This window comes from Monopterus albus, unplaced genomic scaffold (assembly GCF_001952655.1).
Source record: "Monopterus albus unplaced genomic scaffold, M_albus_1.0 scaffold55.1, whole genome shotgun sequence".
Classification (NCBI taxonomy): Eukaryota; Metazoa; Chordata; class Actinopteri; order Synbranchiformes; family Synbranchidae; genus Monopterus; species Monopterus albus.
This window is the reverse complement of record NW_018127935.1, coordinates 301,801-329,285: the sequence shown is the minus strand read 5'-3', so window position 1 is coordinate 329,285 and position 27,485 is coordinate 301,801. Positions and strand designations below refer to the sequence as shown.

The following is a 27,485-nucleotide window of genomic DNA, read 5'->3' as shown; positions in this document are numbered from 1 at the left end:
CATATGTAAAATCCTGGTAGGTACCATCATAGTCCCATGATGGTATCAAGACATTTTTCTATTGCGCTATCATGAAATTACAAATATCGTTACATCTCTATTTAAGACTCAAGTGAAATCTTTATTTATATTTAGATTGTCAGGAGACTGTAATTTGTCAAAAACAGTCAGTAGACAGTTTTGTTAGATTAATAAACTATAGTAAAATTCAGGTCGACCAAACAGCAAAGCTTGCAAAAGTATGTGAAAACAACATTTAAAGTTTATACAGACAAAGGCAGAAGTGAGAGCATAATCTACAGGCTGGAAAAGGCCTGAGTGAAAAAATGTTTCACTCACCAGTTTGAAAGTGATATTTTTATTGGCTTGAGGTTCATCAACTATTTTCTGCAAATTTGCAGCAACTGAAAAGAAAATCAGCGCTTTAGTCCAGTGCAAAACAAAAAAGTATCTTGAATGTCTAAAAACAGAAAATGTGTAACATAAGCTGTGCACTGCAAGTTCAGAAAGTAAGAAGATATGATACACTGGGCCTCATGCAATCATTTTTCTGTAAGGCTTATTCATACTATGACTACAAGTGTAATTTACTAAACTGTCTTATTTGCATAAACTTGTATCGACCTGATGAAAACCATTTGTTCATGTGTACATGCAGGAGTTGCTGCAATAAGAGGAAATTGAGCTGTGAAACTGTTCTGTTTAAAGCTCAACTTTGGTGAAAGTCACAAGTGGTCCAGATAATAATTATCATAACTACGGGAGCAGAGCCAGAGTTCAAAAATGTAGAAAGCTTGTGTAACTTATTAGCTTCATGTTACCCTCCAGTTTGATTTAATCTCTTCTGTTTAAACTGCCACTAAATTGGCAAGTCAAGGTGAATGTACCTCTTGGTAAGGCTGGCTGACTGCTTAAGATTCATATGGCAGAGTCATGAATTTGGTTTGTATATGTAAAAAATTCTAAGTACCAGAGGATCCATAAATGTGAAAGTTATCTTGAATCACTAGTACTCCATGTGCCTCTGTTTGTACGAGGGGTACTGCATGAGGCCTACTGTGAGAAAATGAGACTGTGTTGCACTGTATGAGCCTATTCAGCATAAAACCAAAAGACAGTTTTTAACCTTCGGGTGCAGATTCTGAGGGAAACAATGTTTCTGGACAGTGCAAAGTTTGTTTGTTTTTTAATTACTGACCTATTACCAAGTCTCTCCCATCAACCAGGCCTGCTGACACCAGCTCCTGGGACACACCATCTGCTGTGTCTGAAAAGTCAGAACATGAGGATGACTGTGACATGTGGAGCTAAACAAAAACTGTTTTTATAAAAAAAACAAATATTAACAAAATGTCACTGTGGCTTAATCATTTCCACATCATAATGGTTCCCAATGCAACTGTCAAAACTCATCGATTCTCTTTCAGTTTGGGAAACAGTACAGAGAACTGACCTCCTAAAAGAAAAAAAATGTTTCAGCACTTTTAACAATTTAATAATGACGAGCAAGTTTTAGCTCTGGTTTCTCAAGAGTTCAAGTCACCAGATTGGTTACTGTGTAGAATAACTGATAGACCAAGGGACGTTTAACTAAATCCGGCACCGTCTCTTACCAGTTACCCAAAATGTAGCATCCTCAGCCAAAAAGTCTGAACCACAGGATATTTTGTAAATGTGGGAGATGCCAGCAGACAGAGGCTGGGTTTTGATTAACAAAACTGGCTTTGAAAAGAAAGTCCGCTTACCTCTTCCTGGCATAAATTCAAAGCGGATGTCATTTAACTCCTTTTTAGAATTTCTGAAGGGATGACAGAAAGAAAAGCCAGATCAGAGGAGTCAACGTGACCATTCAGTGGTCGACTTATTCCACTCAAATAAAAGTGCAAAACAATAAAAACAAAACAAGAGAGGGGGGGGGGAAACTGATTGGCCTGTTGATCAACTGATTTTTACAATGTGTAATGTATGAACGTACCTTAGCCTCAATACCAAACTAATGGGAGCCTTAGCATCCCCTGTTGCAGCTGGAACCTGTCAATGTCAAACCACAGACAGAAATAACAAATGGGATGAAAACTTTTAAAAATATTAGGCATAACTAAAGGAGTAGAATAAGGAAGGAATATCAGAAATATCATGGTTAACAATTATAGATAAGCTAGTAGTCCAAAAAAAAAAAAAAAAAAAAAGCACATGATGGAAAACAAAATCAGACTGACCTGTGTGGGAACAGCAGCAGCGGGTATTCCTGGTGTGGAAGATGCCTGGTCAGAGGACTGAGCGCTGACTGGTGTGGGCTGCAGTGGAACCTGGCCTGCAGCTTGAGGTAGGTCTGCCTGACCTGCGGCCGTCGACTGGAGGTGACTACTTAAGGGCTCGGGAGTTGGAAAAACCTGAGGGAGAAATATATTCAAATCATCAAATCTAAATCAGTGTGCTACAAAGGGCAACTTATTTTTTAATATGAATATGCTTTCTGGTCTAAGCACAAACATGCAGGATAAAATGAAGGTTTGAAATGACTTCTGTATGTGCAGGTACGTGAGGTGTAGCAAAACCTGTGCCTTTTTCAACCTGCCGCATTATGTACTGCTCTATTTATATACTGTGTCATCATGGGAGGAAATACAATCACAGTCTTTAGGGATGTAAATGTTTTTCATGTGCTGCAGGGCAGAAAATGACAACTAATGCACATTACCTTCAAACAAGGACTGCTTTTAGTGCCACACTGACCACAGTGTTAAAGGCTAGGCTACGTATCCATGGTACATAAACGCATTTCACACTTTGTAGTTTAAATAACATACCACATCGGTACTGTTGACATCTTATGAAATTATTAAATAACAGTGAGTCAGGTTTATTCATATAGCACATTTATAGAACAAATGTCACAAAGTACTTTATAACAAAAACTAATTACAAGAATGAATTCTGAATCTAACTGGGACCCAGTGTAAAGAAATCTGGTGTTACATGTTCTTTCTTTGAAAAGCTGGTCAAAAGCTTAACAGCAGTATTCTGGACCCCCTGTAAAGCATCCAGGGATGTTTTGCTGAGAAAAAGGGAATTACAATAGTCTGAGCTATTTAAGATTATAATCACTTAGGTGTATCCTGGTGTACAGAAACTCCATCCCAGTCGCTGCAGAGTTTTTGAAACTCACCTCTGAGTTCTGAGACCCCTCCTTCACTCTTGGTGACTATAAAAACAGATCATAGAAGACAGCAATGAGAGAAGGATTTCACTGTAGTGCTTTTAGCCAAGCGAAAACAGCAGGCATGGACGCAAAGAATACAGGGAAACTGAAAGAATTAAACCGATTAAACCAGCTCACTCGTTCACTCTCCTCATTTACTGGTCCACTTGCTCCATCATAATCTCCTTTAAGTGATATGATTGCAGTGAGAACTGAGATATCACATGCTAATCAACTACATTCCCCTAACTGGTGGGTGACATGACATATCACAGACTGTTAAAATGTCAAGCAACATTGAAATCAAACAGGCCTGATTTATAGGAATATTGGATTTGCAGGATTTTACCACAAATTTTATTCAATAGATCAGCCTGAAAACAGTTTCTCAATAAAATGACCAGAAAATTTACTAAATAGGCCTAATTATATACAGTACAGCCCTATCAAGACAGAAGACTATATTAATTTCACCATGAGCGAAATGCTGGTAATTGAGTTGTAAACGAGTGAATATATAATCTGGAGTTTAGTCGCCGTTTTAAGTTTTAGAATTAAAAACTAAGAAGCAATGTTAGCTGTGAAAAAGTCACTGTTAAACAGTCAAATGAAAGGTTTGGACTCAAACCAAATCGCAGCAACGTGGCATCAGACAGAAGCTCTGCAAGCCCAGATGAAGACAAACTGACTCAACTGAGAAGACGTGATGTGGTGTGTGAGCTGATCTAGGTCAGAAATCACATCAGCTCAGGAGCCTTCTGTCTTATACAGGCAGTCGGTGTTTTCAGGCTGTTACTGAACAGAGTATGCTGGTCTTTACTAAGAGCTAAGAGACGTACAGTAACATTCAAAGGAGCCGATGATAGAAAATAAAGTTTGACAAGTAGCCAGCAGGAAAACAGCAGACACACCACAGAGCCTGAATTTTGCAATGATCATTACTGCTTGAATTAAAGACCAAGTTTTATAAGTAATTTGGCTTGTGTTGATTAAATGTGATATGGTCAGTATAAATAAAAAGTGATTTAGAAAGAGGAAATGAAATACAGATGGCTTCCAGGAAAGGTAACTCTTACTCCTTTGATAAAACAATGCTCTCTCAAAGCCAACTGTTATCTAGATATGTAGACTTTAAAAAAAAAAAAGCTGCAGGCCTCCAAACTTCTATTCTGAACCATAATAAATGGATATACTTTTTATGCCTTATTCTTTTCAGGGAAAGAAAGAATATCTCAATCTAATGACTAATGGTTTCTGATAAGATTACCTTATGGGTCAAATTCCACTTGCAAGTGCACAACATGCATGGATTTCCTCTTGGAAACTATGCAGCAAATCTTTCCCTTCAACAAACCCATTGCATAACTTAGTCAGGTGTCTTACTAGGTGTCTTCTGATATGCCAAAGTAATTTAATCACAGAACAAGGTCAGGACTAGAGGATCAGAGTTTATCTGTGCACAGATTTACTCTGTTAAATCAAGTGAATCTAAGGTGAATGTCTATTTAACCAACAGTCAAGATGAGATTTAGTCAATTATAGCTGTAAAGATAAACTTTAACATCTGAGTAAGTGGACACAGTTTCTACAGTCTTCTACAACTTCATATGCAAACCCGCACAAGAAAGGTAATCTGTTCTTTTCTCCACCTTCTTGTATCCCTACAAGGTCTTTCCTGCCCTTCTTCGCTGTCATGTGTACCCTAGCTGGCATGTGCAGAGAGAGTCTTTCCTTGTTAGGGGAATGCCATCTGTATTGTGGTGGCTAGTGAACAACCCTGGGCGCAGACAGCTCGAGTGGGTAGGAGAAGCGCACTTGTCGCCTGGGGGCACTAACAGGCTTCACCTGCTGCTCCTTGGCCATCGGAAAGAACATACACACATACAAGAGACTTAGTGGAGAGACAACGGACAAACGTGCTACGGCACAGACATGAAAATGATCATTTAAACAGAGTACGGTCATTAAAAGATAAGATGTGGCGTACAACAAAATGTTAATGTGTGCATGTGGGGGGAAAACAAGTTGTAGGTTCACCTCACCCTTAAGGAAGCAACAGCTGCTTTGCCCTCTTCACTTTCTTCATCCAGCTCATCATCACTCCATTCCCACTCGCCATCCTCTGTTTTATGCAGCCGGCCGCTGGAACCCGGCACTCGACGCACCTGAGAACACATGTGCACAAAAGTGAACTCATCTTTGTGGCACAGTAAGTGGCTGAAACATTTAACATCCTGTGTAATGACATAAGAATCTTTGTTATCTTACCTTTTTTGACCTCTCTGTTATTGTGGGCGCCCTCTGAAGTAACTTCTCATGTAAATATTCATGGGTCTGTCATAACAGGAAAGAAATGAATGACTGTTACCTGATTAGGTCATGAATTATCCAGAAACTGGCCCCATTAAGTTGGTACTTAACAAAGACTCTTTGCTATGCTGGGCTTCCTGTCAAATTTAGGAATGAATCTAGTGAGTCGCTGATCATATACAGGTTCCGTAGGCCTCTCAGGTCATCGTAAGAAAGGCTACTAGCTCTACTCTATTCTAAGGGCAACAAATGTGGTGGCCAGGCTTTCTGTTGTAACGGCTCCCAGGTTACAGTGGATTCTCCCTCTGAGGGACATATCATTATATTCATTTACTGAAATGCTTTTTATTGTTTTTTGGTCTCTAACAATACAACACTTAACTAGTCTGGTTTTGAACAGTGCTGCATAAATAAGCTGTCCTCACTGTACTTCAAACCAACAATCCTGTCAGCTTCACTTTTATCATTTGCACTGGAAATATTTAAACAGGCATTCTGTAGAATCAACTAATGCATTTCATTCATTTTGCAAAAATATCTAAGCTTTATATTTTCAAGATAATTCGACATTGAGACCATTTCATAACTTATAAACATGAGTTGATCTGACTTGCATTTTTGAAGCCATGATCTGTTTGAGACTTAAACATCTCCACTGATTCTTTATTTTTTTAGTTTGAAGTAAACATTTATGATTGAAACTTTGCTGTGGATCTTTAACACATGCTAAGATAAGTCATGGTTGTTTGCAGCAATGTCACCGGAAGCATTAACATGAAGTCTTTAGTGTCCTTTCCACCACCTGGTACTGGCTGAACATCCCATGGTGGTGGCAGGGCAGGCTCAATGCTATTACAATTTTCGGCCTGACTGTTATTATGCCATTTTATTCAAGTTTTGATATTTTTTTTCCAAGCAAGAAAATAACCATCAGTTTTTCAAATATGCGGTCAATCTATTCAAGTAATGCCAATTTAGAAATTTGCTTCAACATTTTTGGAGATGTGATGATCCGCTAATGTACCAGAGTGGCTCCAGCAGGCTGAGAGTAAGACCTAAAGTTCACTCATTAGAAATGTGTCGCTTCTACAATGATGACAAAATCTGTCCTCTGCTGCACATACAGAGCACTGCAGTTCCTGCTGCTGACCAGGATCATATCCAGAAAAGCAACCAAGTTGTATGTGGGCTATGTCACACGCTGAACCAGCGGTCTAATTGTTTTAGTAGCTAGGGAACTGGACAGAAGCTGGTGTTTGACTGTTTATTCCTGCCTTTGTTAGAAACAGCTCTGCAGCTCTAATAATGATAGAAGTGCTGCAGTGAACTCAGCTTGGTTCAAACACACTGAAACGCTGAGCAGAGTGACAAGCAGACGATCTCACACAAACACCTCAAGGAGACGGACTTTACACACACAAAGACATATTTAGTGGTCATTGGGAGCAATCACACTAATTTTCAACTCGGGGGGAAATGAGGCCATTCAGACACAATCACTGCTGCAGACTCAGACCTTTACTCATCAGCCAGCTCAAACAGTGCCTGAAACAGCAATGATGCTCACACAGTGTCAAGCTCAGATGGACCAAAACACCAAACACCTACCTTTGCTTTCTGAAAGAATTTGTGCTTCAACAGCTCTGAGGATGTTGGCCTGAAAACCAGCAGAATGACAATGAATTAGTTCAGTCTCCAGCATTATGTATTATTTGAGACTTTGAGTGAGCACCTTTTTTCTGGGTCCTTCTGTAAACACAAAGAGGTCATCTTCCTGAAGGATTTGCCATACTTCTTTACCATCTCTTTGTCAGTGATGCCAGTCTCCAGGGTTGGAGGGTCATTCTGCAGTGTCAGCATCAAGACCTGAAGACACCAGCAACATTTTTACTCTAATGTGCCAAGGGCAAATACTTTGAAACTTGACAAGCTGTACTCACAGCAAGTGCGAGGAGCTGACGTTGCAATTGTTCTGTTTCATAAACTACAAAAATCGTTCCCAGGTTCTCTCACCTTCATTGGCGGGTATTTGTGATAAGGTGCAGCCCCTGTGGCAAGCTCGATGGCTGTGATCCCAAAACTCCAAATGTCTGCTTTAAAATCATAACCCTTCACCTGCAAAAGCAGAAGTCACAGTGACCTTTTACACATAAGGTCTTTCTTTCTCTTATATTGACATATGCCGTTTCTTCTGTCATTTCTTTCTCATCATTTTAAATCATACATAGTTTGCAGGTTCCAGAGCTTCACTGTATGGTGTCTAAGTGATTAGTCTCAATAAAAATGATACAGCAGTAGACCTCAGATTTCTAAAGTAGCATCAGTATTTAGTAGAAGTTGTGTCTAATTGTGAATATTCTGTTGTCAGGGATAATTCTCGGGTTTATGCTAAAGGACACTGACCTGCTCCATGACCTCTGGAGCCATCCAGCATGGTGTTCCCACAAACGTCTTGCGCACTTTATTTCGAGTGATGTCACCACCTGTGGCTAGAAAGGCACTGACGCCAAAGTCTGAAGGATGGGAACAGTGAGGATAAAAAAAATGAGACAAACACACACAAACTATCCAGAGCAGTAAATTACTAACAGCCTTGATAATTTTCCTCCTGTGCACAAATACACTAAGTTGTTGGAACAGCTCAACAAGGAAAAAAATGAGGTTGTAGCACAGGTGAGGGGAAACAAAACATCTACTTCTACACAACTGGTGACAAGTGCTGAAAGGTGCTGTAGTGCTGTCTTGTAGTTAAATACCTGCAATTTGAACTGAACCATCGTCACCGAGGAGAATGTTTCCAGCCTTGAGATCTCTGTGAAAGATAATACGAAAGTCCATACATAGGGAAAACACCTCTTTCAAGGAGCTGATGCATAGATTAAATAGTAAAGATAAAAATTAAACACACACAGTTCAGCTATGGACCCGGCTTAATGCAAGCTCAGGAATTCTTTTCTTCGTGACTGCTTACTGATGGAAAAAAGCTCAGTTTTATAGCTTTCATCCATCTCACAGACTATTAAAATGCACAGTCTGTGGTTAATTTGTTCAGCCCTGTTCAGCCTCCTCTTGTGGTGAGAAGAGGATTCAGCAGGGTCAGCTATCCGATTGCCTGTGTGCCTCCATGCACACTCACACACATTTGCACGGACTGCCAAACAAAATGAATACTGCTGTCTCACCAGCCAGAGTTGTCATAGCAACAGACTTTCAGAGGAAAAAGTCAAAAGGTCAAGTGAAAGGCAAGGAACTAAAAATGTAAGGATAGCAGCGGTGTCATAAGAGACAACAGCTAGATCTTTCTGCTGTCCAGCCTTTCAGAAATGAATTTACATTTCAATAGAGCATAATGGGAGGAAGATTTGAACCAGACAGAGAACACCAAAGTGGTACAACTGCCGGAACATGCTCAGCTACCTCACCTTGAATAACTTCTAACAGATCTTTAAGCACAACGTATGATCCAGGCAGACTAATGGAGTCAACAGAAATGCAGCCTCTATAACCATGCAGTTCACCATTCTGTCAGATGGGGGCACTGAAACACAAAAATGATCAAGGATCATTCTAGCAAACAAAATGCTCTCAATGACTGTAAAAATAGACTGATCTTTGGAGTTCTGATGTAGAGATGCGACATGACACAGCTTCCAAGAAAATAATAATAATTCTAATACCAGAAAAGTCAGGGGCAAATACTGCAAACACATGCTGAAGCTTCCCCTGGATCACTAAAACAACCTTAGTTTTTCAGGCCCCAATTCTGCAGCAAAAAAAGCAAATGAGGTAGGGTTGACAGTTTGGCTCTTTGCACCCCTTAAAGTCACAAATACAGCCTTCACAAACAAGACACGCACTGTGCTGAACGGACTCAAAAGCTTGCAGGTCACAGTTCAGATCTTTGTGCAAATGCTGATGAATACCTAAGTGCAGCGTCTCCTTTAGCTAAGAGCGCTCCACTAAAATATCACACAGCCAAGAGATCAAAAGATCTTGCAACGACAGGGGCAGGGAGTGGCAAACCGTGAGCCACATAAGAAGGAATGCAGCATGAAGTGCATGATATATTAGGACCACAGGATGAAAACAAATGATGGGAATTCCCACTGCAGAGCAAAATGACTGCTGGGATACTAATAGTATCCAGGAGGAGACTGGGACACTCTACTGGAACGGTGCCTTCTCTTAACTGTGTTTTCAGTAATAAGCTCAGCTATCTGTACTATATATGGCAAAACTTTGATGTGCATTTGTATTGAGATGACAGCTATCTGTACTATATATGGCAAAACGATGTGCATTTGTATTGAGATGGGCTTAATTACACAACTGTCACTCTAGGGATGATGTAGTGGATGAGAGAGAGGAAAGGGCGGATAAAAAAAAACAAAGACTGTTGCTTTACAGACTTCTACGCTCCACAGCTTGTTCCACTGTCACTTTGATGACAAAACAGTTAGGAGATACCAGGATGCAGTATTTTTTCAGTTTCTTGCAATCACTGATGCTTCTTAAACAAGATCAAGCACATTCTTTGCCCTTAGTGTTAGCACATTACAACAGGGATGATTTGCATCTGGTAATTTATTATGTTGCTTCTAAGGATGAGAATGAGGTGCGGGCAGACTGTGAACCACCTGGGGCTGAAAGAGGACTTTTCCTCCTTTACACAACCACTGCACCTCTCTCAGTGGGTCTAATTGTCTTTTTCCACTTGTGATTCAGTATTTAGTCTGGGTTAATTATGGTCAGTATTTTAATGAGGTACTGTAGATTCAATCCAGGCCAATTAGACATTCTGGCCACATCACCAGATCTGCTACCGATCTTAATTCTTACATTTTTCCAAGAAAAATGAAGAGCTGTAGGAGTCTACTCTGCTTCTACCAACCAACCTTGCCATCCCTTGATCAACTTTGCTAGCATGGCTAAAATTAAAGTGTTAGTGTGCAACTGTTTCTAACGCGGATGTTGTAGATGACATCATCATCATCATCATCTATGCAGTTATGATATGCTGCTGTCCAAATTGCTGAAATTCATAAATTAAAACTAATAACATGATTATTTTATGGGGGATTTTCCAATTTAATATGGTCCACTCTAATAACAGACAACCCATAAATCTGTCTCATTGACAAAGTGCAATCAAAGCGAGCTGATTGCATCCCTCCCGTTCTTGTGCTATGGATCACTGCAGCAGATTGTAATGCTCTGAGAAAAAGGCTGCAGAGCGCAGACAGTCATTAACATTCACAGGAGAAGAAGAGGAGGAGGAGGGAGGAGGTGGTGATGACATAACGCACTATGCAAATTCAAAGAAGCAGAGAGGAAAAAAGAAACAACCTGCAGTTAAAATCCAAACTCCTACTAGTCATCAAAACCATTTGTTACAATAGAAGGTAGGTCGGGTCTGAAGAATAACTGACGTACGTTATCTATTTCTAATTGTTAAAGCACATGAGACCCAATGAATACAATGCAACAATCGCTATTAAACATTAACAAGATATGTATGGTGCTTCATATTTATGGCCTAGTGAAACGATAGCCAGGCAGCAGCCACATGGGAACAGCTACAGTATGAAACCTTCAAGAAGATTTATCATTCTCATCTGGCAGGCTTTGCACCTTGCAGCTCCAACAGGTCACCTCCTGTGACATTACATTCTGATGCCAGGGCCACAACGCCCCTAACAGGGCTGTAAAAGAGGGTTTATGAGACACCCAGAGGGTCTTTTATGGAGATGAAGCACCTCCCCTCTTTAAACCATCAAGTATCTTCCTCTGCTTCTGTAGTTTGGTTGCTTTTCCAAATCGATTTGTTTTGTCAATTTTGCTTTAATCACACAGCAAGAGCCTCTCTGCTCCCATAGGCAGCATAACTACAGCCATAACACAGTCATTACTAAGCCACATACAGAGTAATTTGCTGGGCAAAGCCTGGCCATGTACTCTCAGAAGACACATGAGGTTTCAGAGATGAGTAAAGCAAAGAGCTCACCACAGCAGTAACATCTCTCCTGCCAATAGATTAACTCACAGGCTGATTTTCTAAAAACTGACAAAATCTAGACTAGGGTGCTATTCTTCTTTTACTATGTGCATGAAGTCTACCGGCTGCTCAAGTTAGAGGACAAGTGTCATTTCTGAATGGCTGACTTTCCAGGCTACTGTGAAGGTGGAGAAGTTCACCATCTTGTGGTAAATGTCTCTGGTTGAGCCCAGGCCTCAAGACTCTAATTGCTTTTCTGCAGTGGATCCAACATATCATGTAACCCCCAACCCACAGAACCTCATTACGCCTGCCCTAAGGCTCCAACTCATTTGATGCAGTTTGCACAGGAAGAACATGCACGGCCATACGCACGTTTACGTCAGCGCACAGCGACGGACTGATCATGGCCTCTCCACTCTCAGCATATCGACTATTTTCAGTGTTTGGATAGATATTATCTGGCAATTAATCTTCACAAGTCACACCTCGGAGTCTGGGGTTGTACCGATGTGACGAATGTATGATCTATTAAAAATACTTTAATGTTTCTTTGATGGAACAGAGTTAAAGACAAGTTTTACTCAGGAAAAAAAATCCTCCCTCTCTGGCAGTGACTAATCACATTATGCTGAAAGTAGATGTTAAAATTATTACTTAATTATTTCTTATTATTATATCATTTTCTGTTAGCCTCTTGCTCAGAGTCTTCCCCTAAAGCTTCTCTCCGTTTCACACTGGCACATTACTCTGAAAGCTGCTCAGCATTTTACCCAGCTGAAAAGCCATGCATTATTTACACATGCAGCCTGTCCCCAGCTAGGTCTGCACCAGTGGGAGAAAAAAGGAGACTTACAAAAAAGTGTGCAATAAATATTATATACAGAGGAGGCAAATAAATGGCATCTACAGCTTGTACACTGACTTGGTTCAGCTTGTGTGCAGGAACTTAGCCAGGTCTTGAAATGGCTTCGAGAAGAGCTTTCGGGACCACATTTCCTGCGGCATGCAAATCTGTCATTGACTCATTCCACTTATGCATATTCATAAAACTCCTCTTAAAGATGATCAGCTCTGAAGTGGTGGTCTACTTATAGATGCCTTGCAGCCGTCTCTAATTTAAAGTTGCTGCAGTTTTATTAGAACACTACAGGCTGATATCATGTGTATAGCTTAATAACAAAGATAGAAAATGAGGACTATTTAGATTTTTCATTCATAACCACTGATTGATTTTACCATATTAAGACAAACACATCATTGCTGCTTCTTCTTCTGGAACACTGAATGCAGACTCACTGGTGAAGTATACTGCCTCATCTCAATCGAGATCCCAATGATGCTCCTGACCTTTTGGAGTGAAAGTGGCTGCCTGAAAAGGCCATTTCATGGCCTCAGGTCACTCATATCAGTTCTGCCTTGCATTTCCACTGTATTTCTATACACACATAGCACTCATAGCTGAGCAGAGGACGTGGAGTCAAAGATCAAAACGCTTGTTAATCGTATGTGCAAGACTGCATTGAGCAAATTATCAACCAAGCCGAACACAAACTTGGAGGAATGTTGACATTTTCACAGGCATCAGCACTGTGAGCACACATAATATATTATACTATAACTGAAGTACTGTGTTCAAAAAATGTGCCAATACAAATGTGGACAGACTCCATTCAGTCAAGATAAAAATATCATGTCAACAAAGTGGAAGGACAAAATATTAGTGAGATATCTATTATGGGAGAACCAGAGAAGACAAAGTCATGGATGAAGTTGCATATTTCTGCTCCATAAACTCTCAAAGTGAAGCCTGATGATGAAACATCCTGTGTCACTTCTATTAAGGTACCACAGGAAGGTAGGCAAGGAGTCTTATTACCTGTGGATCTGCCCATTCTTGTGTAGATACTCCAGGCCTTCAAGCACATCTTTCAACACTGTGGCTATGCTCGACTCATCCAGGACACCTGTCTTGTGTTCGCCTCGCGAGATGATATGTTTGATCACGTCCAGCACTGAGCCTGACAAACAAACATAGGACAGTGGTGATAAAAAGTCTAGCTTTACAATGTCATGCTTCATTTTTCTTTGTTGAAAACTATAGTGCTTTGCAAAGGTTTTAGGCCACCATAGTTTTGCTGTTTCAGCAAAGTTATGATTATTTAGATTTATTTGTCTCTTTATACAGAAAATACAGGAAATATGCACACAATATTTAAATATTTAGTGTGACCTCACTTTGCACAAGGACAAAGTCCTTTGACCATAAACATCACCATGACCTTTTCATTTGGCCATGGCAAAACAAGCCAGTGGTGGAGGGAGAGAAATCAAAAGACAGATTATCTTAATTAGGAATTTATGTTATGCAACCCAAGTATAATTTTAGAAGCTAACTGAGACAACTGTCTCAGTGACTAAGCAGTAATAAGACTTGAAAATGCTTACAAGACTTTTTTTTTAACTTGGTCCATTGACTTCCAGTTAGACTGCATGCTCACAGGACTTTCCATCGAGGTTTTCCAAACAAAGGAGCTTCATTTCAATGTAGTGCACACAGCTAATAATCAAATATTGTGACCTGCCATGGCTACTATAAGAGACATTTCATGATTTGCTGTCTACAGAGCAGCACCGGCATGGTGGATGACATCATCTCTAGAGTCACGTTCACAAAGACAAAACAAGCTCTACAGTTTTAAGAAATTTTATTCTGTGTGTCAGTTTTATTGTAGATTGAAACTGTTTTTAATATTTTTGGAACTAGGTGGAGATCGGCGGTGAAGATAAATCTGCAGGTTAAAGTTATAAGTCAAACCTTTGTCTTTGTCGTCAGTTGCCCCAGCTGAACAGAAAACTAGTTCAGCTCTGTTAACTCACTTGGCAGAGTTAGAGCCAAAACCAAAAAAAAAAAAAAAAGACAGGTCACCGTGTTTCCTTCAGCCTGGCTCCTGCTACATAAAGGAGCACTCTGAAAAGTCAAACTGCTGTCAATGTACGATTCCCTTTGTGTGACCTTCCATAGAATGAAGAACACCTCTCGGAAAATAGGTTCAGTGTTCGCATTTGGTTTGACAAAACAAAAAAACTGAGCGACACCAGTGAATGGGGACAAAGCAGAGGCACAAAAAGAACGCCACTTGCCTGACAAGCTGCATTGTGCTGCGGTGAAACAAACATCACACTACCACACCGCCGGTCCCTCCCTTTCTTACTCACACACACTGTCAGCCACACACAACAGGGAATCACTTTTACAAGGCCCAAAACACTGTCCATGAAACAATTCCAGGATTAAACTGTTTTAGCAAGTGTGCCAGGGAAGGTGTGTGTAGATATTTATTTGCTCAGCCACTTCAGGAAATCCTCGCCTGCAGCACTCAGACAAGGACTCGTTGCATTATCCACAAGTGCCAACAATGATGGGCCACCTGAGACTAGACAGTGTTATTGCAGAGGATCTTAGACAGCGAGACAGAAAGGGAGGGTGAGAAGGGAGGGAGGGAGGGAGAGGAGATGGGTTCAACGGGTTCTTTGTGCAGTGACAGTGCACGGCAGAAAATGTGTTTCAGCAATGAGGAAAAGAGACAATCCCATTCTAAAGAAGAGCACAGGAGGAAAGATGGGAAAAGCAGCCTAGAGTGTCTGAGTGTGGGAGATAGTGGGTGCACTGTACGAGTGTGTGAGTGAGCCAAGTCAGGAGTGAAAGAATAGTGTAGCCCCGAGTCTCTGACGTGACGGCTCTTTGAAGCTCATTGAGAAAAGGCAGTGTCTCTGATTTTTCCCCTCTCTGTTCTCAGTGCTACTGCACTCATTCTGGCATTCATCTCCTTGTCTGAAATGGCTGGAGAAAAGAGAGGCAGTGATGAAAAGTGACAGGTGACAGTGATGAAGATGCTGAGAGGAAGAGGGTAAGTGACTGGAGTCAAGATCAAATTAGTGGGGAGTTGTACTCTAAATGAGGCAACAAATGAAGGTGGCATTAGAAGAGAATGTGACAAAGTAGCTAAGGTGCCAGCTCTTATCCTTGCTCACTCAACAGTGAGTGAGAAGTGACAGCCCTGCTTTACCTTTACATTATTAAAGGAACAGTTTGATATTTTTGGAAAATACTCCAGTCACTTTCATGCCCAAACTTAGAGGAGAAAATTAATACTTATGTCTGTCTGTGAAGTATAAAGCTGTGGGTAACATTTGGCTAACATAGCTTAGCATAATGACTAAAAACACATGGGCAGAGCCAGGGGGGTGGCCAGTGTTGGCATCAGCCACCCCTACCAGAGTCAAAATGTGATACTTGTCATTATTAATGACTGAAAAATGAAAAACAATGACAAATTGTTGCCTTAAATACAACCAACATTCTTCTGGTGCTTTATAATTGACATGGGTCAAATTAGTTTTATTTTATATCATGCATGCAGCGTGGCATTTGCATTCATTTCTCTGGTTAAGTTGTTGTGGAGTACAACAATTTGCCTCAGTGGGGGTAAATAAGGAGTGCAGCCAGAGTTAGCTAAAGAAAGCACTGTGTATCTCATTTTTACACAAAATAAACAACGATTCTAATTTTTCTATTAAGGCAACAGAAAAATTTGGGCAAAAATAAAGGGTAGAGCAAAACAAACAGTTCAGACACACATGCACATGATGCTGAACGATCACTAAATGCTAGCCTTGTCAACCTCTTGTCAACCAAATTCATCGGATTGACCTCTTCAAGCCTCATTAGGTCGTTTTAAACATGCTGACACTGACTGACAGGTTAACAATCCAAACGTTCGTTCTGCAGGGGAAAGCCTACGGCTTCCGAGACAAATGACACCTGTTGGTCTGGTTTGTCGCCAAACCCCCAGAGTGAGAGTTTATAAAAACCTCAGAGAATAAATGAAAGCTTGGCACTGGAATACACTGTCGACCATACAAACACTGAGGAAATCATCATTTCTGTTGTATGCTGGATTAGCCAAATCGCTCAGGATTTCACACAGAAAGTGTGAAGGTGCACAAGTCAGAACATAACTCCACTTCAACCAACAACTTTCCCTTTTCAGTGTTCCAATTCACCTGGTGACAGCAGAAGCTTAAAGACCTAGGGAGAGGACAAGAGAGTAAAAGAGGTTGGAGGAGGAGTTGGAAATGGATGTAGGCAATGGGAGTAGATGCCAACTGTGCTAAAGGGCAATAGAGAAAGCCAAGCAAGGTTGGAAGGGAAGAGGGAGGGTGGGGCATGGGAGGGGCTGTGGCAAAGCAGAAACAAGGTATAAAGTGAGGATTGTTTGCACAGACTGAGAAATGCTCTGTCAAAACTTTTAAAAAGTTACACATTTAACTCGTATGGAAGAATATGACAAAGTTAATTTTACATCTTAAATTTTATTGTTACAATTCTGTGAACATGGGTCCTCGCCAAAGCTCCCTGTCAGTGTTTTGATAATAGTTAAGGGCCAAATCCACTGATCCACACCAAACTATCAATAACAGGAAAACTCTAGAAGTGCTGGATTCATCTCTGAGCAACGTCTGATTGAGCTCGGCAGCTGTGATTGTAGGTCAGGCGAGGATGCACACTAATCTCCTGAGAACACATTCCTCTGCTTGCTTTGGAATGATCTGTCAGTGGATGTCTAATGTCCAACGTGAACACCGTCAGTGAAAGGTTATGCAGAACTCTAATGAAATAGCTGTCACACATCATATTCAGAACAGGAATTTCCTGAAAAGCCCTGTGCCTACAACTGTGCAAGTTTAGCCTTGAATGGATTTGCTAGAGAGGAGAGCAATCTTGACAAAGATTAGGTCTCTGAGGTTCTAGTTATCTGTGTGAAAAACATATAATATGAAGTGAAGGTGGCTGTGCTGATAAATGAGATATAGAACACCTAAGAAGCTTTACTTCACTAGCAACAATTTGAAATTGTATGTCCTTGCCACTCCTGATTCAGTGTCAAAAGCCATTTCTTACTGGTATGTCATTGTTGCCAAAGGGGAATGGTACATGCCAGTGGAACACTGATGACATACCGTTTCTGCAAAGCAAACAGCCACAGCTGTCAGAGTGGTATACCACTATGAATTATCATATGACACAAGAGTGGGATCCCACCTGAGTTACATTTATAAATAACACAAAAATGTGGCATACAGTACTGCTGGGCAGAAATACCCTATTATGTGAGCAATATTATTGCATAGTTTTCCCCATTAACAGGTAACGTAAGAGAAGTGATGCTGCATTACTGTATCGGCTGGATGTGATTTGACTTGTGTCCTTGGTGGGCTATTTTATGACGTGCACACAGGCAGGTTCGCATTGGCTAAAAAGCTAAACAAAGGATGGAGGATGAGGGCAAGAGGCATGCTTTCACCAGCTGAACATGTCATTAATATGAGTTTATCTCAGTCAAAGATGAAAAGTAAATTATTGCCCGGTCTAAACTTTGCGTGAGCAGCAAAATGCTTTGAACCATAAAGAAAAGACTTGTCTAATTTTTTTTTTCATATATAAATTAGAGTGAAAACAGAACCATGAGGTCCAGGGAATTATCTGCAGAGCTGCAAGACAGGACTGTGTCAAGACACAGATGTGGAGAAGGATACAAGAAAATTTCTGCAGCATTCAAAGTGCCCAAGAACATTGCAGCCTCCATCATTCTCAAATGGAAAAGATCCGGAACCATCCCCGGTCTTCATAGATCTGACCACCCAGCCAGTAGTCGAGGACAAAGGGCCTTGGTCAGACAAGTGACCAAGAACCCAAGGGCTACTATGAATGAGATTCAGAGTTCCTTTCTAGAGATGGGAGAACCTTACAGAAAGACAACCACAAGCACAGCACTGTACCAATCAGGTGGAGTGGCCAGACAGAAGCCATTCCTCACTAAAAGGCACATGACAGCCTACTGGGAGTTTGCCAAAGGGCACCTGAAGGACTCCCAAACCATGAGAAGCAAAATCAAAAATGAATTGAATCCATTTTAAGATGAGTCTTAAACATAACAATAGGTGGAAACCTTGAAAGGGTCTAAAAGCTTTACGTACTGACTGTACTGCATGTGATACTATTGCATGTGATACTATGCAGTACTATGTAGTCTAACAACATTCTTTTCAGTTAGTAATGATACCTGTAAATTGTACTCTGATGCCTCATCTATGCTTTACAATGCGCTTTACAACCAAAAGCTCTCAGTATAAAATGGCAGGGCTTTGCCAGATCAACTGTCTAGCCATCATCCATCTTTCAAATACCCATGACAGGACACAGTCATAGTGTAGAGGGTTTCTTATGCTTCATCAAACCAGAAGGTCTGACAGGAGTCGTCTCTCCCTGGGGCCGGTATGCTCGGCCCTGTGGAGTGATGGTCTATAAATCTGACCTCATTAGAGGTCTGTCTCCATGGCAGACGGCACTATGGCCATCATTTAATTACTCTACACAATAAAACTCAATATCAGGGGCCTCTGTTGAACAAGAATAAGGTGAACGAGAGAGGCCATCTTAAGTGATGTCTGCTCCTGCTGTGGCCGTCTGCTCAAACATCACTTGGTGGGCACTGTGCCCTGGGCCCCAGCTGCAAGGCAGCTGCCAAGCAGCTCATGGCTCAAGTATATCCAAGGGAGCCAGGCATGCCATCTGTTACAGCAGGATGCTATTTACACAGCGAGTCTGAAAGAGACAAGGGAGGGTCAAAACTGAGTGGAAATGTTAGCGTGTGGATGTGTCTGTGTACATATGTGCTTGTATAATGAAGTGCATGAGAGTGAAATCAGAATGGAAAGAGATCAGAGGCAATTTGACTATTGCTCTCATTAGTTTGTCTTCACCTCACAGCTAATGGAGCCCACTTCATCTTGCTTGTCAGATGTTTGGCACAGAATGTGTTCATGCTGTTTCTGCCTAGGAGGCTCAAAGGTCTTCTGTAAAAGTCCTCCCCAACAGAATGATCCAGAAATAAAATTTCTATATCTTAATATACATTTCAGATTAAAATAAAAATCAACAATACAGTCAGAATCAAATGCAACTGTTGCATTTTGAGGTCTTTCTCTTCATGGTGGCCTCCTCTTTGTGCTCCTAGTTAATTGCAGCATTGCCACATTGATGCCATGAAACCAGCCAGCCAGCCAGCCTGTGGACTGTTATTACCTCTGCCCTGTCATTAGCTCCTGCACCGTACTGAGTCAAAGTCTGGAAAGAGCTGCAGCTCACACAGGACACAATGAGGATCAAACTTATCACATTCCCTACAATCGCTGTTAACATCACCAGCAGTAAATAGCCCAAATCCTGCCACTGCCCGTCTCATTACAAGGGTCCCTGCCAAAAAAATTCTAGTCCCCCATAATATGACTTAATGCCACCAGGATACGTTACACCAAATCACCTGCTGGCTCTTTTACAACAGTAATTTTTCTTTCCATTTGCAAATGACGAACAGATTTAAGCTAAGGAGAGTGTATTAAAAGAGTGGAGAAAAATGTTTTAAAAACATATTGTATGCACTTACCACCACTGAGTAGCTTCATGACCAGCCACAGCTCGTCCTTTACCACAAACGAGGTGTAGTAAGACACGATGTTGGGGTGATGGCACTGGCTCATGGCCTGAATCTCTTTCTGTCAGAGGCAAAAGCATCGAAAAGACAAACAAAATCCAATTAATCAGAAATGCACGGAGCATTTACATGTCTGATGAGATCCATTGTTTATTTGCCACTGACCTCATCATAATTTGGTGGAAATGTACTGAAATTTCATAACAAAGCTAATGCATTTTTATTAAAAACTTACATTATTTATTCGAGTCAGAAGATGCAAGCAAACATCTAGAGCTGTTTAAAGGCTTGGTGACAGTGAGATCAAGCATAAAACATTCTATATATTCTTCCGCTTACTAGCTAGTTATTCTAATATTCCATCCACCAAAAAGTATGCCTTTAGGAAATAATCTGAATGCAGTCACAGTACACACCTATGCCACTGATGCTGCAGCAAGCACAAACTCAGTGCACGTATAGCAGCTGCTAGTGTAGCTGACACTCAAGATCTTAACTGCATCAACAGTCAGAAGAGAAACAGGCTAGGTCAGTATAATGCATATCTATGTAAAAGTGAAAGACACTATGCCCTCTCTTTCTGTGTGTCTGTGTGTGTGCGCAAGGAAAGCAGGAGAGCTGAGCTAATGTTGGCAAAGAAGTCCAATCTATCACCTCAGCACCAGTTCCAAAGTCATTTGAGGATAGACAAGCTCATCTAGCTGACTTTGGAGGTTTTTCCTCAGTTTCTGAATTTGAACACTGGACAAATGACTGAACCTGTTACTGGAGCAACATATTAATGTAACCTCTGCAATCTCCGTAGCTGTTGCAAAAGCTCCACATCTTTTTTTTTTTTTTAAACAATTTCTGATATCTTATAGACCAAAAAGTGAGATTAATCACCAAATAATCATGAGATTAATTAAAAGTGAAAATCTGTTGAACACATAACTATAATGAATTACATCCCTGGTCTGTATTATCCTTGAGTGACATAGAAAATTACCATGTAGAATAGATTTTACAATCATAGTGTTTCATCAAGACATTTTTTACATTTAAAGAAACAATTTGGGAAATATCATCCTTTGACATCAAGCCCACAGACAGAAGGAAATATCAACATCATCTACATTTTCATCCTTCTCAGTCTTTGTGCCAAGCTATGCTAAACATAACCAGCATGTTTACAATATGCTGGATGCACAGAGGGATACCCAGTCTGTCGTCCGATTGTGAGTTTCATCAAATACAAACATATTCCACCAAATCTGAGTGTTTCTTTCCTCAGTTATTGAGTCCTACACCACAGGTGCACTTAAAGCCTGTGAACACTCAAGCTGAAACCATTTGCTTTAGGCATCAGTCTATAGATGCTTGTGAGTCATATGCTAGCAATCAAATGCTGATGTTTCATCAGCATAAATGCTGAGTTTAAACAATGTGCATTAACAACAGAACGCTTCAGCTGCTGGGTCATTATTATTTAGTCTATGGCATTCAGTGAGTACCTCAAGAAAGACTAGACCGGGAAGATGACATCATGATTATGAAAGCACTTGACAAAAGAGGGTTAAGAACGTCAACTGAGGTATAATAAGGGTTGGTACAAACTGTGCATGAATCAAACTCATTAGACAATGACAGGTACAAACATGCTTAAATGAACACAGACCTGCAGAAGACTATACTACTGTACAGTATCAGTCTGCAAAAAAGAGCCTGAGAAATTTTCATGGGTTCAATTTACAAAGTTGCAGCAAACCGAACACAAAATCAGCTCTCTCTTGACAAACAGGTGAGTCTACATACCACTCTGAATTAAACTAAAGGTGTTTTGATGATCAAGCAGTCTAATAATTTCCAGTCTGCTGGGCCAGACGGTGAGCTCTGTGGGTTGTCGCCCCCATCATTCTGTGGATACAACAGGCTGAGACAGAACAATAATGATATAGCCTGTTGGCTGCTAACTGACTTCACTGGAGCTTGACCCCCCCCCATCTGCTCTCAGCACAGTGGAAGAGGCAGGTCACCACAGCTTTGTGGACCAGGGTAACTCACGGAAAACAAAACCAAAAAAAAACAACTATAAAACAAAAGGGATAAGATGGAGGAAATCGTGCTCTGGCAGTTGGCAGGTTTCCCCGTCTTGTCCAGCAGACAATGAGAACCATAGAAAGACTTTGTTGTGAGGATTAGGTCACTGTAAACCTATGCTGCAACAAAGACAATAGAAATGTCCTCATTGCTTATTAAAACCATTAATTCTGCTTATATCTGTGTAAGATACAATGTGTACCTTTGAGTTTTGATAAAATGTTACTTTGTGAAAATTTTGTCTCAGGACATCTCAATGGTGACTGGAAAACAAAGACTATTTTCTGTATTTCTTCATGGTGAGACAGATACTTGCTACATAGCCTCTCTGCCAGATTAATCCCTGTGAAAGTAAATCCCTGTAAATAATGAGCAAGCTCCCAAAATGGCGCATTTACCCAATATTCAACAAGGCATGACGACAGCATCACATTTTCTATATTCTCTAAATCTTGAGTCAAAGATTTTGGCATGTAAAGGTGATTTCCACTAAGTAAAAGCACAACTTAACTCCATATTTCTTATGGAGGACAAACAGGGAGAAAGCAGACCAAAACGAACATCAAACCTTTGTTCCATTCTCTTGGTCCATTCATCTAATAAAGTTGTTTTTCTCTAATGGAAAGTTGCCTTTGACTGATATCGTCCTAACATACCTCAAATTTCTGTTTTTACAAAAGGTGAGTGAAACTGACATTTAATGTAACATGAATGACGTCACTTTGGGTTATTTAATAAAAGGAACTGAAACTGACCTGGTCTACTTTGGTCAATAAATTTACAGTGACCTCATGTAGAACTCAAGTCAAACAGTAAGTAGGTTAAGTAAAAATTCCCCAGGAAATGCAAATTGTGCTTTTCTATATTGGATTTAATCGACTTGGTATTTGGTATCTAAGGACCTTGTTACAGCGCAAAAAATAAATGACCTATTGTTACAGAGTACTGTGTTGGGTCACGAACTGGTGCCACAGAACCGCACTGATGGCAGACGCACAGAGAAACCACTATAGAAGCAATGTTACGTCACCATCAGATACTCGGAGCCTCACACACACACTCACTCACTATGACACAATCTCACTGTGGCATGCACATACAGTATATACACATGCACACAAAATCTGTGAGGAGCAGAAAAGCTGGTGATCTGCAGTTAATGAGAAAACACATGAAAGAGTTATGTTAATGCTGAAGACAAATATACCTCTGTATCATTAGCTTTAGCTCAAGTCAAACTTCCTGTGTTAGAAAATACCAACTTCCCTTTAACACTCAATATCTCTCTAAAGGCAACTATGACCTCAAGAGCTTGTCCATTAAACTGCTGTACTACAACAGACACAGAGCTTTTCTGACATTGCCAAATTTTACAGGTAAAGCTGAAGACCTATAGGCTTCTTTAAAACTTGTGGCATCCTCTTTTACAGCTGCTCCTTCTGGGTTTCATTTAATGCTTCTTTGCCGTTTAACCAGGTACCCAGCAGGCTCGGAAGTGGGGTGGGGGTGGAGGGGACCCACAGGCAGGAAATCTGACCTTGCTATGTTCCATGTGACAGCATGCTCCAACAATCCTGGAGCAACAGTCCCTTGATTCATCCTCCAGAAATTGGGGGTAGGGGGTGGGGAAGGGTTCTTTCTTGGTTTAGTACTGCCAGAAACCTGCCAGTAATTTCTAGCGATGATTTCACTGTTTTTTGACAAGAACTGAGAGAAATGAAAAAAATAAATCCATCAATCATCCATCTGGTCTAAGTATATAACAAGTCATTTCCCAGTGTCACATACAATCATGAGGTCTGGTGTCTCTGGGTGTTCGGTAACAAAAGGGAAAGTGATAGCTACTGTGCTTCACCAAAAAAAGGTTTAAACTGGAACAACAGTTGGGTAAATTCTGTGCTAACTGTAAAACAATTACACATTTTAAAAATGATGTGTGATAAATTCATATTATATATAAGAAACATTTTGCCATTTACAAAGCCAGAACACAAACCACAAACGAGCACCTGATCATCTCTATGTGCAGGGGAGTTTCATAAAATCCTTCCACCTCTCAAGCTTAATCGTAGAACATGTCATACAGTAAATGATGTGCTGAGCTGTGGTGCAAGATTGCACTGAGGGTATAAAGGCACAATACAGTCTTCAGTAAGATGTCCCTTCTGTGGTCCAATAGCTTCCTGGCAGTATACAGAGTTCCCTTTTAAAGACCAACCAGAATAGTGATTTTCATGACAGAGATGATTGGACGAGGACTTGGAGAGAACGAGTAATGAAAAGCAGAGATTGAGCTGACTCCATACATACACACATACCAGAGTCTTAAATGAACTCCTTCTCTACCTTTGATTACTCATCAAATGTAACATGATCTCATAGTGCTCAGTCTAATGTGCATTTAGTGGTAGGTCTTACCAGAAGTTCATCCATGCTGGTTTGGCACTTCTCTAGATTGATGCGTTTGATGGCCACCTTCTCCTTGCGTGGTATACAGTAGGCTGCTTGAACCACTGCTGTGGCTCCACTCCCTAAAACAGAAAGGAAAACATCATATTAGCACCCTGATTATGAGTTTATATAATGGCTGTCATCAGGAAATACAAGACTGTCTGTGCTGATACTGGCACAATGAGCACATTCATTTCAGACTACATTCAAACCCTTGGGCTTCCCTGGCTCATTTTAATTTTATGTCCATTCCCTAACCCCTGTTCACGCTCAAAATAAAAATCACAGCTACAGTATAGTATTAACGCAAATTTTTACCCATTACCTCAAAATCCTCCTCAGTTCAAGAAAGCTAAATGGAGTTCATCTGGTTTCCCTTTGTCACAACTTTTGTGTCTATTCATCAATTAGTAATTAGCTTTCCCAAATTCTTCTTGATGGAGCAGGTCTGACTGGGGCCAGTGACTCTGCTAAACCAAGCAGTTCCCCGGGGGGATGATCCTGCAATGGAGCTCTAATATGGGCTCAAATTACGGTGATAAAAATGTTGAGCTTGTAAAGTAAGTTTGTAGTTGCAATTCAACTTTTGTGTAAACCGGTAAACCTGCATGCATGAGAAATTCCCATTTGTGCACACGTGTAGAAAATATCTGTGCATGTAAAAACATTTTGAGCATGTGTGAACATCTGTTACAATTATATCAGTGTGGATGTTAAACAAAAACAATAAAGGGCTTTTATGACATTTGTGTACAGACCAAAGCAGAAAGCAGTATGTAATGTTACTGTTTGACACTTTATAACTTGTGATTTAAACTGGAAACTTTAAATCAGATCCATTTTCCATGTCCTTAACATTTTGTATAACTACTACCTTGATGTACTAGCAAATCTGATTACGGCTCAAATGCTACAACAATGAAATAATTTTTATTTTGAGTAACATGCGGCAGCCTGTGTAAAAGCTTGTAAAATCCTCCCCTGGAGAGTTATATCTGTTGTTCATGTGTGAAGTCATTTCACTGCCCCCCTCAAAGTTCTTATTTAATGCCGTTCACATGCACACACGTCCGTTTCCATAAGATCTCTGTATACATGATACTGAGCAACACTATGAGCACATTCTCCCCTGGCAATAGGGTTTATTGTGTGAAAGAGTGAGTCCACCTTCCAGCAAGCTTTTCCTAACCTCCCATACCCTCATTTTAGCTACGCTCAAATATTAACAAAGTTCTTATTGTTTAGAGTTTTCATTGAGCCAGCAGTGTATAGTGATTTTAAAAACTGTTAAAGGTGATGATTTAATTAAAAAGTGAAGCTGCTTCTGGAGGACATGCCTGGTTTTTATTTAAATGTTTTCATTCTAGATAATTATGTCCTCTGGCTAGATCAGAGAAGCAGAGAATAAATCTACTCAATATAACCAAGAATGAGATTACCCTACCCTAAGATAACCCAATATCATTGTAATTTTCTTCTTTAATAGGTAGTCAAGGTCATCTAGATCATCATATATGTGAAAATCTACATTCTACTGCTGACCGGCAGCCTCATAATGTATGGTTAGCCTTGCTCAATTCTTCAGCATCCAAATGAGCATGGATATTTGACCATTGCTCAAGGGGCTGAACAGTGCTGTAAAAATATCTCCCAGTTCCCTCCCATCACTACTACCACCAGCAATACCAAACAAACCTCTGGAGGCCAGCCAGGGATGCAAGACCACAGGGAATCAGTTGCCCTATACACAGTGGAGTGTAAATTCCTCCACACAAACAAACAGCCAGTCATCAGGGTTGGCTGGACAAGCAACTGAAGAGCATGTGTTCCTGTATGTGTGCAAGTAGAGGACACTGAAAAGGGGAAGATTGTTGAGTTTGCAGAAGGCAAGGGCAAGGGGCACTGGGGCTCTGAGTCATGTAAATCTATAGAACCCCAGTTTAACTTGTAACCATTTTATCATGTTTTCCCATTCGCACTCCTATTTTGGTGCATCTCAGAGTTTATTAACTAAGAAAGACAGCAAATCACAAAGAAATAGTAAAGAGAATAAGTGCCTTACAACAGACAAAGCTACTGCATTACACATTACTCAAATTATGAAGTGGTTCTAAGGACATGAAAACACCAAGAGGCCATTTAAATTTCAAGGTTTCATTAAAGAGCTGCTCATGAGATGTAGATTCCAAATAAAATGATACCTCACATTAAGGGCCATGTCTATGACTGCTCAAAAGGGCTTGTCAAGGTCAAAACAGAACACTCACTGTTCTAGTTAACTTTTTAACCACAGAAAGACACACAGTGCCTGTAAATTTGTATCTTATCAGATTAACTTGGCCTCTTAATGGAGCAGGTCACAGAAAAGTGGCCTGTATCAATGTTCTCTGCTGCCACTCTGCTTACACAGGCCATGACGGTCTTTTTTTCCCTCGCCAGGCCAGTTTTCTGCCCAACGTCAGTTGTCTTATTACATATCCTCTGCATACCTGGGTGACATTCCACATATGATTGAAATGTACAACGAGAAATTTGCCACATAAACAACAGTTACACCATTGCCCTTAAGTGTGTAGTCCCCACGTATCCTCAGAAAAAATATTCTAAAAATGAACTGTGAACCAAACCCCATGAAGTTAACATGAAGGTTTCCTGCCATTGAGATAAGAAACATAATCAAACTGACGTTTTCTAAAACCATTTGAGGGACAGGACAAGCAAAAGGGAGTAAACATGGTGGATACAAAGAGCAAGACCAGAAAGACCAGAAAGCTTCCAGACCAGATTTACCAACACAAATGATCCAAAGTCTGATCTAACATCAGAGAGAACTGTATTGTTTTGTTTTCCTCTGGGCTCTGTCCAGTGTGATCCAATGCTCAGTGTGGTG

General features: G+C 40.5%; 1 protein-coding gene across 7 annotated transcripts in view; it reads right to left on the bottom strand.

Moving 5' to 3' along the window:
• oxsr1b (oxidative stress responsive kinase 1b) overlaps positions 1 to 27,485 on the bottom strand; it is a 37,573-nt gene that overhangs the window by 3,588 nt on the left and 6,500 nt on the right. For all 7 annotated transcript variants that reach the window (XM_020602280.1, XM_020602283.1, XM_020602279.1 and 4 more), the window contains 16 exons: positions 24,563 to 24,675; positions 20,018 to 20,126; positions 13,387 to 13,528; positions 8,269 to 8,324; positions 7,916 to 8,025; positions 7,526 to 7,627; positions 7,245 to 7,378; positions 7,121 to 7,169; positions 5,471 to 5,536; positions 5,245 to 5,367; positions 3,170 to 3,205; positions 2,220 to 2,393; positions 1,976 to 2,031; positions 1,746 to 1,798; positions 1,199 to 1,267; positions 340 to 404 (listed from right to left, as the gene is read on the bottom strand). In XM_020602280.1, the coding sequence (XP_020457936.1) occupies positions 340 to 404; positions 1,199 to 1,267; positions 1,746 to 1,798; positions 1,976 to 2,031; positions 2,220 to 2,393; positions 3,170 to 3,205; positions 5,245 to 5,367; positions 5,471 to 5,536; positions 7,121 to 7,169; positions 7,245 to 7,378; positions 7,526 to 7,627; positions 7,916 to 8,025; positions 8,269 to 8,324; positions 13,387 to 13,528; positions 20,018 to 20,126; positions 24,563 to 24,675 (1,457 nt within the window). The remainder of the gene's footprint in view (positions 1 to 339; positions 405 to 1,198; positions 1,268 to 1,745; positions 1,799 to 1,975; positions 2,032 to 2,219; positions 2,394 to 3,169; positions 3,206 to 5,244; positions 5,368 to 5,470; positions 5,537 to 7,120; positions 7,170 to 7,244; positions 7,379 to 7,525; positions 7,628 to 7,915; positions 8,026 to 8,268; positions 8,325 to 13,386; positions 13,529 to 20,017; positions 20,127 to 24,562; positions 24,676 to 27,485) is intronic.